Genomic DNA, 12339 nt, shown 5'->3' with positions numbered 1-12339 from the left:
ATATGAGCTTCTTTTTGCAAAACCCTCTTATTGTATTTTATTTTCGTAACACCTAAAATATTATAGACTGTGGACAGAAGAGATAGTCCATTGAACACTTAGTGATTGATTGGGGGGGGGGGGTCATTCATGAAAGAAAAATAACTTTCTATTTGCAAAAGATTAAGCAATTAATGATTAACCCCACCAGTTCCATCACTAACTTCCAAGGTCTCAAAGTAGGACATGGGAAATGTATTTATTTGTTTGATTAATTCATACCATTTGAGTTTTGGTCAAGACCAGGTCCTCAGCAATCTACTGTGAGGTTCAGAAAGTTTCTTTTCTTGTAACACTTCATGTCAATGTTTGCCAGAAAGCAAGAGAGAAGGAACTGAATGAGAGCCAAGCAGGCAGCAATACTCAAGGGTTTGGATCCTTGTTGCCAATCTTAACATGTCTAAAAAAAGCAATGCCACTCAGGCAGGTAAGTGAAGGGCTGCTGGGTAGAGGGAGCCTAAAATAATTTGATAAAGAGCCTCTGGATGGAAGATTGCATTTTGAATTAATAAAGGAAGCAATAACAAGTAAGGATGGATGAATATGTCAATTTTGTTTTCTCTCTTTTACTAATTCAGTTCTCTGCATTTCTGCTGCAAACTGCAACAAGTCTCATGAAAATTAGTCAGTATTTTAGTGTGTATTTCTGCTGAAACACAGATTCTTGAATGCAGTTTTGACTAATATGTGCATTTTTGCAATTTATATTCTCTAATATATTGTATTTTATTATAATTGCCTCTCTGGATAAAAAGCAGGATATAAATGTAATAAATATAACCTTTTTTTAAAAAAAGGTATTTTCCACCAATGTATGCATTTTTATGAACACTTTCCCCTAATATATGCATTTTGGTACACATTGCTTGGTCAGAAAACTCCATCACAACATTCAGAGAAGTGTGAATTTTGAAGGATAATTGAGTTTCAGTTCACATACTGGTTTAAGAAGAACAAATCAGGTAGTTTCTCACTCAAATGCAAATAAATTGGATTTCCCTCCCATCCTTAATATCAAGCTAGCAAGAAAAAATATTAAACTGGGAGTAGGTTTGTTGTCTTGCCTTGTCATGGAGAATGCCTTCTAGTCAGCAGGACTCATCTTCTGTGTTGTGTTCAGAGTATAATTATAGAAGCATCTGTACACATGGAGCAAACTGAAGCAATTTCACAAGGGTGTAAAATCATGCTGAAAGGAAGAGAAAATGTGGTATCTTACTATGAGTTTATAACAGAAACAGTAACATCAGTTGCAGAAGTTTGATTGGTTTGTTTTTGCTGAATTCTTCCTCTCTACTAATTTAAATTAAGGGCCAGCCAAAGTGGAAGTAGGTTCAGAGATTGTGACTGTAAGAAGCAACAGGGTTGTGCAGAATAATACCATTGGCCCAGCGGAGATTGTCATCTGTGATGGAAAGATAGCTGATGTTCTTCCAAAGAGAAACTGGGCCAGACCCAGTGGAGAAAAGGTATGAACTCATTTAACACTTTAATTTTTTGTGGATTTCTATACTAGCGTTCAGGATCTGTTTCTAGCATGTTTCACAAATAAAACAGTAAAATTAAATAAAAATGCAATCCCATACAAAAGCAGCATAAAATACAGATAGAGGACCAAAATTCTTTTAAAAGCCTGGGAGAATAAAATATAACTGTGTAGGTGCTAGGCGTCTCCATGGGTATCCTGGCTCCCCACATTTGAACTTGAATTGATATAGTGGCTGAAAGTTTTGGAAATTTTATTAATGAAGTCAGTAAAGTGTCCCAACATGGGTCTACAGTTTACAAGCAGGTAAAGCATCACAGTGGACATGACTAGGATTAGCTAAATATTATTGTTATAGAAAGTCTTGACCATTGTATGTGGAAATGAGCATGCAAATATATTTTATAAACAGGTTCAATTTCCAATATATTCTGAAGTATTTAAAATGTCAACAGTGCTGAAAGTTCAGCATTTAATAGCACTGACATTTTGAAGCACGGTTTTATATGCATAAACCTCCCGGAATGTTTCATTGTTAATCTGTGCTGATGAAAAATTCTAAGACAGCTCAAGGTTACACTGATCCCTTTCTTAACTGTGGTTCTAAATGAATAGCTACTGCTCTAAAGAGTGACACGCGACATCTTTCATATCTGTTACATCTTTCCTACACATTACAGTTTTCACAGACGATGACAACAACATACAAGTGCAATTAGGGGGTCCTGTGTAGTATTGCACAGTGGTGGAGTTAGATGGAAGTGATTTCAATTAAAATCCCACTTTAGCCATGAATCTTAATGGGTGATTTTGGGCCATTCATAATCTCTCAAGCCCAGGGTCCACTGCAAGACTCTTGTGAAAATTTAACTGGAAGAAAACATGTATGCCACCCTGAGTTTCTTGGAAGAACAGTGGGATACAAATAATATAAATAGTAACATTAAAATTGTATTTATAAAAAAGAATAGAGAGAGACTGACCTGACTTGCAGGGACATGAGTCAGGAAAGCAATAAAAATATTGTCATGAAATGCAATATGAAATGTATATAAATCACAGAAGCAACAGCCAAGAAACAGCAAAATCCAACAAGCATAAAACAAAACGCAAAACAGATTGGGTATAAGACATGCTGGAATGTCTGGGCAAATAAAAAAAAAGTTTTCAGCTGGCACTGTAAAATGATGACGATTGGTCCCAGGTAAGCTTCTTTGGAGAGGGCATTCTGTACATGAGGCACTATTACTGAGAAAGCCCTCTCCCTAGTCGTTATCCTCTTAACCTGAGATGGTAAGGGAACCTGAAGAAGGGCCTCTTATGATGAATTATTTGTTCAGGCAGCATCATGCATTAGTAACCAACTTCAGATAACCAAGCCTCAAGCTATTTTATGAACGAGAAAGGAAAATATATTCTGGAGCATGGTATTAGAAGAGCTTTATGAGGGAGCTTGTGAAAGTGAACTATCCCAACACAAAACATCACATCCCTGGGGGCTAATTCTCCACTCAGTTACACTAGTTTCACGCCATCATGATTCCATTGACTTCACTGTAAGTGAGTAGAGAACTAGACCCTATGGTCATAATGCCAGTGCAGAGCATTGAACCAAATTCACCGTGAATGCATTGGATAGGGGCCAGGGTAAAGTGTTCTCTCTTTTTTTATGTGGTTTTCCTTCTGGGTTAAACTTTTAGTTGCCTGACCAGTGACCTTTAGCCAGTGCCTGTTGCTGATCACAGCACACTCCACATTACCTCGACTAATAATTAACGCAACTTGCTCTGTGAATTGTCCATGAGCTGCGCATGATATTCTCTCACTGCTTGGTTCATAGGGTAGATTTTGGCAGAAAAGCTATTGGTTCTCTTTCTGTCCATGTAAATCATCTATGTCAGATATGGCCAGTTGCTGGAACATAAGAAGACCCTTAATGGAGCAGAACAAAGGCCTATCAAATCCAGTATCCTGTTTTCAGGAAACCCACAAGCAGGATATGAGCGCAATGGCCATTTCCCATTACAGTGGTACCTCGGGTTACAGACGCTTCAGGTTACAGACTCTGCTAACTCAGAAATAGTACCTCAGGTTAAGAACTTTGCTTCAGGATGAGAACAGAAATCACGTGGCGGTGGCATGGTGGCAGCGGGAGGCCCCATTAGCTAAAGTGGTGCCTCAGGTTAAGAACAGTTTCAGGTTAAGAACGGACCTCCAGAACGAATTAAGTTCTTAACCTGAGGTACCGCTGTACTGTTACCCAGAAACTGGTTTCCTGAAGCAATCTCCCTTTGCCCCTGGAGGTTGTGCGCAGTCATCACAATAAGCAGTAATTGACAGGCTACTCCTCGATTAATTTCCCTAATTCTCTTTTAAAGCTATCCAAGTTGGTGGCCATCACCACATCCTGCAGCAGGAAATTCCATATTTTGGGAAATTCCATATGAACTGTGTTGAATTGCTATTACAAGATGAGACTATGGCTCTGCATTGCCTGCTACAGGGGCCATTATGAATGAGAAAACTTGTTCTAGATACAACCTTAGCTGGACTTGGATGGCCTTGTGGCAGTTATCCATGGTCTAGTAATCTACCAGCTAAACTATTGCACTGCATTATATGTGGGGCTGCCTTCAAAGATGGTCCAGAAACTGCAGCTGACCCCAAACAAGGCAACAAGATGGTTAGTGAGGATTGGAAGATATCAGTGTATTATGACACTGGCTATGTCATCTTCACTGGCTTCCAGTCCATTTCCAGGCCCCAATCAATGTGCTGGCAGGAGGGACTGTGATAGTGATTTAAAAATGAAACAAAAAATGAAACAGAGAACAGTAGTATTTTTAAAAATTAATAGAAAATACTGAATAGGAGTACAATGGTACCTTGGGTTACATATGCTTCAGGTTACATACGCTTCAGGTTACAGACTCCGCTAACCCAGAAATAGTACCTCCGGTTAAGAACTTTGCTTCAGGATGAAAACAGAAATCGTGCTGTGGCAGCGTGGCAGCAGCAGGAGGCCCCATTAGCTAAAGTGGTGCTTCAGGTTAAGAACAGTTTTGGGTTAAGAACGGACCTCCGGAATGAATTAAGTACTTAACCCGAGGTACCACTGTACAGTAAATACTAGATGTGGTCAATGTTTATTAGATCCTTGTCCTTCCTTGTTACAGTCTGGACTTCAAAGATAGTGAATACTCTTCTGAGAGAGAGTTTGGTTCCTGCTGCCCTTAGAAAGGTAGGAATTAGATCTCAACTGGAGGGGAAAACTAGATTGGAAACTTCTCCAAGTAGCCTCTCAACCTGAGTCAGTCTTGTTATTTCTGCCTCTGTCCCTTTAAATCTGAGACCTCTTTTGTACATTAATGCAGGGTGAGTCCTTTAAAAGAGGCCCCATAGATACAGAGTACACATGTTCCACAAGGCCTCTTTTAAAAGACTCACCCTGTACAATCTAAATAAATGTTTGTGTCTTAAAGCATCTTAAGAGAATGAAAAATGACTGGAGATGAAAAGAGAGACAAGCCTTCCTAATTAGGAATGCCATCAGATGCAACATAACTTCTGAAAGTCAATGTATTTCCAAAAAGAAGGGAAAAGACAAAACAATGGCTATGCCTGAATTCATCCACTCGTGCAAAGCAGCTAATGAAGCATACTGTACTCCTTCTTTAAGGAGCTGCAAGACTATTAATTGCTTCCAAGTAACTTGAATCTAACTTTCTCTTAGGAAATTTGAGAAATGGTTGAGCTCTCAATGCACATGCAAGGAAGATGAGTGTCTGATGAATAATGGTTTGCGACAAAGATGCAAGTGTTTTGTTTCGTTGTTTTTTTAAAAAAATACAATTCCTGGCATGTTGAAATTATGACAGATCTCTTACTGGATGAGTGTTCTAATAAGGTAGAGTGAGCAGGAAGCCTAGCAAGAAGTCCAAATGATCAAATCAATTATGAAGCATTCTTAGAAATCTCAACTGTTGTGGGCCACAATCCAGCAGAGAATGAATGGTTTTAAGAGCTCTTTTAGTCTGCAATGGATTGTGGCTGTGAGTTTTTAAAGTGTTCCTCCAAGCTTTCTATAGCGTTCCAAAAAGCAAAATACTAAACTGTGTTTTGAATTAAAATCCAGAGTTTTTAACAAGGAACCTGCACAGGTTACAAGCATTCTATGGACCACACTCATGATGAAGGCAACTTTAGAATGTTCTGCAATTAACCTGCAATTAACCTTCTGCCTACAGATCTTAGATGTTGGAGACCTCGTGGTCATGCCTGGAATAATTGACCCTCATGTGCATATATATGAGCCTGGACAGCCAGCTGGTGAAGGATTTACATCTGTGACTCAGGCCGCAGCTGCAGGAGGCATCACCACTGTTGTTGACATGCCCTTGTACGTTACCAGAGAGCTGGAGGGAGGGAATAAAGGGAGAGAATAAGGACTTTCCCATTTTAATGCAGAATTCACAATGAGATTTCCCAGGTCAACTCATATAAACTACAATGTAAGAGTTTATATGTCTCTTCCTAATATGATCATCTAATCCCTCATCCCATTGTAGGCCCTTGGCTCAAATCCTAAGACTTTCCTGAGGGTCGCTTGACCCTCAGGAATTGCTTTCCAAGGGGTTCAGGATGAGTTGAGAATCTGTGTGTGTGATGTGTGTTTTTCCAAGCAAGTTTTTAATAAACATTTCCCCAATAGGAGACTAAAGAGGTAAAGAAGGGGCAGGGAATTATGCATAACTGAGCATTCTTGTGCTTGCACTGCATCTAGTAAAAGCCACTGTCTTTGTTGCTTTTTATTTATTTTCTTGTAGTATTATTATTCTGCCTACCATCCCACATGGAAACCAAGCGGTTCTCTGTATCATCACATTAACTTTCTTTGCACACCCATGTGCTCAGGCCTGTCTTACAGATTCCTAGCACCTGTAGAAAAAGAACGCTTTGGGTGGAAGGCAACAGCTGGAGCAGCTTCTGCAGGGCAGGATTTCTGAAACACCATATATAGTCCTGCAGTGTCACCTACTGGTCATATTCAGATACTGTAACCAAGGGTGAATTCCCATGCTCAATTTCCACACCAGAAATCCATGGTTGGTTGGTTGGTTTTCCTTTTTGAGGCCCCACCAAATGTCTAGATATAATTATACCACACAAACAAAACACACACACGGGACGCGGGTGGCGCTGTGGGTAAAACCACAGTGCCTAGGACTTGCTGATCGTAAGGTCGGCGGTTCGAATCCCCCCGACGGGGTGAGCTCCCGTTGCTCGGTCCCAGCTCCTGCCAAGCTAGCAGTTCGAAAGCACCCCAAAGTGCAAGTAGATAAATAGGGACCGCTCTCCAACAGGAAGGTAAATGGCGTTTCCGTGTGCTGCGCTGGTTCGCCAGAAGCGGCTTAGTCACGCTGGCCACGTGACCCGGAAGCTGTCTGCGGACAAGCGCCGGCTCCCGGCCTCTTGAGCGAGATGAGCACGCAACCCTAGAGTCAGTCACGACTGGACCTGATGGTCAGGGGTACCTTTACCTTTAAATGTCTAGACATAATTATACTACACAAACAAAACACACACACACCAACAGCCCTGAGTGTGGTGGTCGTAGTTACTGATTTATTTATCAAATGCATAGCCTGCCTTTCCTGATCATTTGAGGTGGTTCACTATCGGAGAAAAATACCAGACCTATCACTCCAGAACTGGAGATACTGATGTTCAAATCCCCACTCAGCCATTACACACACTGGGCAACACTGAGCCAGTGTCTGTCTCTCAGCCTCACCTACTTCACAGGTTGCTTGTTGAATGCTGGAATGTATAGTATTTTGAGCCCTTTGCTAAAAGAAAGCCATGATAGAAATATTATTTATTAAATCAATCAATAAATAAACATTTATGCCTGGTGCAAGCTCATATGGGAATAGGGAAATCCATCATCTTTGGCATGTAAATAGGATCCAGTGGCAGAAATTCAAGTAGCTACCACAACCTAACAGAGGCAAATTTAAACTAAGGTAGTGTTTTTGTTGGAATCAGTTTGCACACGGTTGGTACTGCTTTGGTTACATCAGGAGCCACACTTGAAGAATGAGGTCACTAGTATAGAGGATGTATTAAAGCTGTGTTACAGATTGGCAGCCAGACTGGGCTAGAAATGAACCTGGACAGTGGACACAGTTTAGTTGCCTTCTAGGCAGGAATGGTTCTACAATTAGGCAGAATGAGGCAACTGATTGCGTTTCTCATAAAAGGGCAGGGAATGAGGAGACATGCTGAGACTTCTTGTTTCAGCTGCCATCTGCTCCCTGACTTTGACTATGATGGTAGTGGTGGTGGAGGAGGAAGACAGGTATCATTTGCTGCTCTTAGGCAGCAAAATGTGCTGGGCCAGCCTTGTTTCCAAGTAACATTTTACTTCATCCCCTTAACTCAGGTTCTCCAGTCCTCCAACCACAACCTTGTATGCCCTTGAGAAAAAGCTCCAGTCTGCCAAGGGAAAGTGCCATATTGATGTTGCATTTTGGGGTGGCATCATTCCTGGAAATCAGGTTTGTATCCAGCAATGAAATGGCATCAGCTCCCTTGTGTCTTATGTACTTTGGAGGGGGGCCATGAAGGCAAGAGAAATAGAGAGGGCTGCAGAAATGAAAGTGTTCCTTTAGATAGCATGATCCATTAAAAGTAAGAGGCTGCAAATGGATGGAGGATTCTGCCATGTTTTTAGTTATACTAGGGTTGCTATATTTCAAAAAGTGAAAATCTGGCCAGAAACGTTTTTGAGCTTTTCAGCAATTTTCATCCAGACACAATTTCCGATGACTGATTGCCAGCTATGTCCAGGAAATTCCGTACATATGGCAACCCTAAGTTACACTGCACCCTATGCAAGAGCTCTGGAAACAGTACAATACAGTACACAGTTTTGAAAATAAGAGATGTGGCTTGAAATAAATCACTTGGCTTGAAATCCCAGTTCTAATTCCATATGTGTATGAACGAATTGCAGCAAATTGTTGGAAGTGGGAAATGAACTCTGCTCATCCTCATAGGGGTAGGTGAAAATTTAGATTCAGTTTGCATTTAAATTGAAAACTCAATTGAAGCTGAATATGTGCAGAAATTACAAGAGGGCAGAACTTAATTCACAACTCAGCCATTCTTCTGCTTTCTTCATATTATTAGCAAACTTTCCAAGTGCTTATCCTTGTGCTATCTCTTAGGCTGAGCTCCTACCAATGCTGAAGGCTGGGGTTCCTGGATTTCAGTGCTTCCTAATGGCCACTGGTGTGGAGGACTTTTCCCATGTTTGTCTACATGATATACATGTGGCAATGAATGAACTGCAAGACACAGACTGTGTGCTCCTGGTAAGGAGCTGAATTCCTACTCTTTTACTCGCTAGCACCTTTGACATTAAGTACCTGTTTTCCATTTCTCTACTCTCTTCCAGCGAATCTCCAGTATGGATGGTAACATTTCACACTTTCTCTCCTTGGGCATTACTTATTTTTTATGTATATTTTATTAGCGAATTGAATTATTGTACATACTTTTCCCCAGTAGGTTATTCAGGTACTATAAATGACACAAAAAAGATGAATAAAGATTAGTACAATAATTAAAAGAATTTACTAATGTCCACATATTAATAAAATTAAGCAATGCCCCTTCATAATAAACCATTAATTAATATTAAATATACCAAATTAAAATTTAATTGTGGTATATAAATTCATGATCTGCACATATTTTAAAGATGTGAGAACAACTTCCCTAATTCCTTTCTTTTATTCTTATGTGTATAAGCTAATTCTTATTTTACAAATTGAATTACCAAATCCCAACTTCTTATAACCTGCTTCTATTTTTTTCCATCTTTAATCGTTGTGGTTTTCACTTCTTTGGATTATTTATACCTGCACTTTCCATCTCAAAAGAGACACTTAAGGTGGCATACATTCTTCAGCAAACACAGAAAAATCCGCTCTTGGAAAACTGGCATCCAACATCCCACAAAAGATTCAAGGGAGAAAAGAACCAGGACCCACCTTTTAGCTAACGTGTAATATACTGCTATAGACTATATTAGCCTGAGTACCTGGATTCTAGGGCAATAAGCGGTTTCACTGTTAAATTAGAGCAACTCCCTTCTCAGCACTGAGTACTAGAATGAAAAGGTGCTGTTATGATTTGATATATCACAATAGTGTTTTGTTTTTTAAAAAACAACAGGCAGTCTTCCCTGCTTTAAATTAAGCACTCTTGGTGACATTTAGCTTTCATAGGCTTGTCTGAAACCAGACCACTGGGATGGGGTGGGGGTGAGAAGGAAGAAGATGTATTTTTAATCTTTGTTGGAAGCCGCCCAGAGTGGCTGGGGAAACCCAGCCAGATGGGCAGGGTACAAATAATAAATTGTTGCTGCTGCTGTTGTTGTTGTCACATTGTTATATCTTCCTGTAGAAATTTTTTATATAAAGTTAAACTTTCCCCCCCTGTTTGGGACTCTCTACACAGTTCCATCCAGAACAGGAGCCGAGTCACTCCCTGCCTGTCCAAGAGGGTATGTATTATGCTAACCAGTACCTTTACTTTTACCCCAGCACATATGTCTGCCAGGAGACATGGGAGCATTTCCCCTCTTCATCACAGGACCATGGTCATCCCTTTGTGTTCTTCTGAATGGAAGTGTTTGCTCAGCTTAGAATTTGTTTTGCACCAACAAAGAAATAGATAATAGAGACCATCAATAGGGCAAATAAAGGAGAGTAGATAAGAGAGGAGACAGCAAGGAGTCTGGAGCAGCCCTGGGCAGTGAACTGTCTGAAGAAAAATACCTGAAGATTTCAGAATGGCCTCCCTCTGATGACATAGGAGGGAGGGAGATTTCAGTTGCACAAGAAATGGGCACAATCTTTCTAGGATGTGAAGGGAGCTGGGAACCGTTCCCCTAAGGACCTTAAATGCATTTTAATATACTAAAACACTAGAAATAATCTTGCTAGAACCCACTTGGTAGGGGCACCGGTATTAAATGTGTGCATCTTTATATTTTTCTCTCCCTTTCCACAAACAGACACCATGGAGTACAGCACTTTATTGGACACACGCCCTTATACCATGGAGGTGGAGGCCACCATCACCATTGCTGAACTGTGTCTCCAGTATAAGTGAGTGTTTCTTTCTGTTAAGCTGGAAATGAGAGAGCATGCTAAGGACACAAAAAAGCCCTGCCATATTACACCAAAATCCCATCTAGTTCAGCATATTGTTCTCCCAATGGCCAACTAGATGCCTATGGGAACCCACAAGCAAGACCTGTGTGCAAAAGCTCTCTCCTGGCATGTGCTTCCCAGCAACTGGTACCATACTCCAACTGCCCCAAAAATACCAGGATCGTCACAAACACCCTTAAGCAACCACGTCCCGAATTCCCAAGGGTCCTTCCCTTCAGTACTGGAAGTTCAGACCGTGCGTCCCTCTAGGACATTTCTTAGATCTATGCCTCCCACTCCCTTCCTTCTCTCCTGACTCAATATGGCCCCACTTCCTGTTTATATGAAAACAAGATCCGGGTCACTTGAGGGCCCCTAATAAAGTTTTTCACTGTTTCCTTGCTCCTCGGTCAGCTGGTCTCTCATAAAGAAACTGATGAAAGGGAGCTACGCGGGCGAGGCCTTCCACAAGGTCACTGTCCACATGGTTACGGGGGGTGCCAAGAGGTCACAAGCGCTGAAGAGCAGCTGTTACAGTCACTTGGCTCTGGTTTGCTTCGTTCAGCCACTGCATCTGAGTCCCTGCCCCAGCCTCTGAGGAGAAGGCAGGGTGGGGGGCACTGATGTAGAATATGTCCCTATTATCATCTGATGGATGTTGGAGGGCATGTGGTATTCAGAGGCATACCACCTCCAACAATAATCATATGCTTTTAACTTTACAGGATACCATGCCACATCGTTAATCTCTCCTCTGCTCAAGCCTTGCCCATTATCAAGGATGCTCGTCAGAAGGGAGCACCAATTACGATAGAAACTGCACACCACTACCTCAGCCTGGCATCTGAATGCATTCCTCCAGGAGGCATCTACTACAAATGCTGCCCTCCTATCAGGGACAAGAACAACCAGGTAAGAGCTATGGAAAATGGAAGTGGGCCAATCAAATGGCAAAAAATAAAAAGATAAAATAAAAATAAAGTGATGGCAGAGAGAGGACATATGAAGTAAGATCTGAGTACTATTAAAAAGAAATGCTTGATAATGTCTGCAATAATTCAGTAAGAAGAATAAGATAAGATAGGAACTTTATATGATCAACAGACTCCACTCATGTTGAAATTATAGGTTGTTCTGGTTGAACAAAGTATGACAGGTTATTAAAATGGCATTCAGAAAAGAGTGAGTACACATACACACATACACACAATCTTATGCAGTTGACTCCTATAGATAATACACAGATCCAAACGATTGTCTAGAGACATATCAATGCAATGTTCAACTACTTCAATCCATCATATACATTATGAGAAACAAAAAGACAATAAAAACAAATAAAATATGTTAAAATTGACAGTGCAAAGTGCATTTGTGTCACATCCAGACATGTTCAAAGAAATGGTAGTTTAGTGCTTAATGTAAGTTCATTGTTCTCTAAGGACCGGTTTAACGAACTCAGCTTAATAAACCATGCTTGAGCACAAGAATCAGCCTATATGCTACCTCCTTGTCCCTCTCTTCTTCCCATGATGCTCTGGCTTCAGTGCTTCCATCATGGTTAATTCAAACCACAGTTTCCTGTTA

At 40.8% G+C, this 12339-nt stretch overlaps 1 protein-coding gene and 1 long non-coding RNA gene across 2 annotated transcripts in view; one reads left to right on the top strand and one right to left on the bottom strand.

The window, feature by feature from the left end:
* The first annotated feature begins 274 nt into the window (after positions 1–274).
* Positions 275–12339, top strand: part of LOC308477780 (allantoinase, mitochondrial-like) — a 16658-nt gene continuing 4593 nt past the window's right edge. The window contains exons 1-8 of the mRNA XM_081006697.1: positions 275–466; positions 1351–1508; positions 5773–5924; positions 7971–8085; positions 8758–8904; positions 10055–10100; positions 10614–10707; positions 11478–11664. Coding sequence (XP_080862823.1) covers positions 436–466; positions 1351–1508; positions 5773–5924; positions 7971–8085; positions 8758–8904; positions 10055–10100; positions 10614–10707; positions 11478–11664 — 930 coding nt within the window. The 5' untranslated portion in view covers positions 275–435. The remainder of the gene's footprint in view (positions 467–1350; positions 1509–5772; positions 5925–7970; positions 8086–8757; positions 8905–10054; positions 10101–10613; positions 10708–11477; positions 11665–12339) is intronic.
* LOC308477794 overlaps positions 8913–12339 on the bottom strand; it is a 26095-nt gene continuing 22668 nt past the window's right edge. The window contains exon 3 of the long non-coding RNA XR_013986706.1: positions 8913–9112. This is a non-coding gene — a long non-coding RNA (uncharacterized lncRNA). The remainder of the gene's footprint in view (positions 9113–12339) is intronic.

The sequence above is a fragment of the Podarcis pityusensis genome (genome assembly GCF_964106645.2).
Source record: "Podarcis pityusensis genome assembly, chromosome: 5".
NCBI classification, from domain to species: Eukaryota; Metazoa; Chordata; class Lepidosauria; order Squamata; family Lacertidae; genus Podarcis; species Podarcis pityusensis.
Note: the sequence above shows the minus strand (reverse complement) of the source record. Positions and strands in the feature narration are given on the sequence as shown.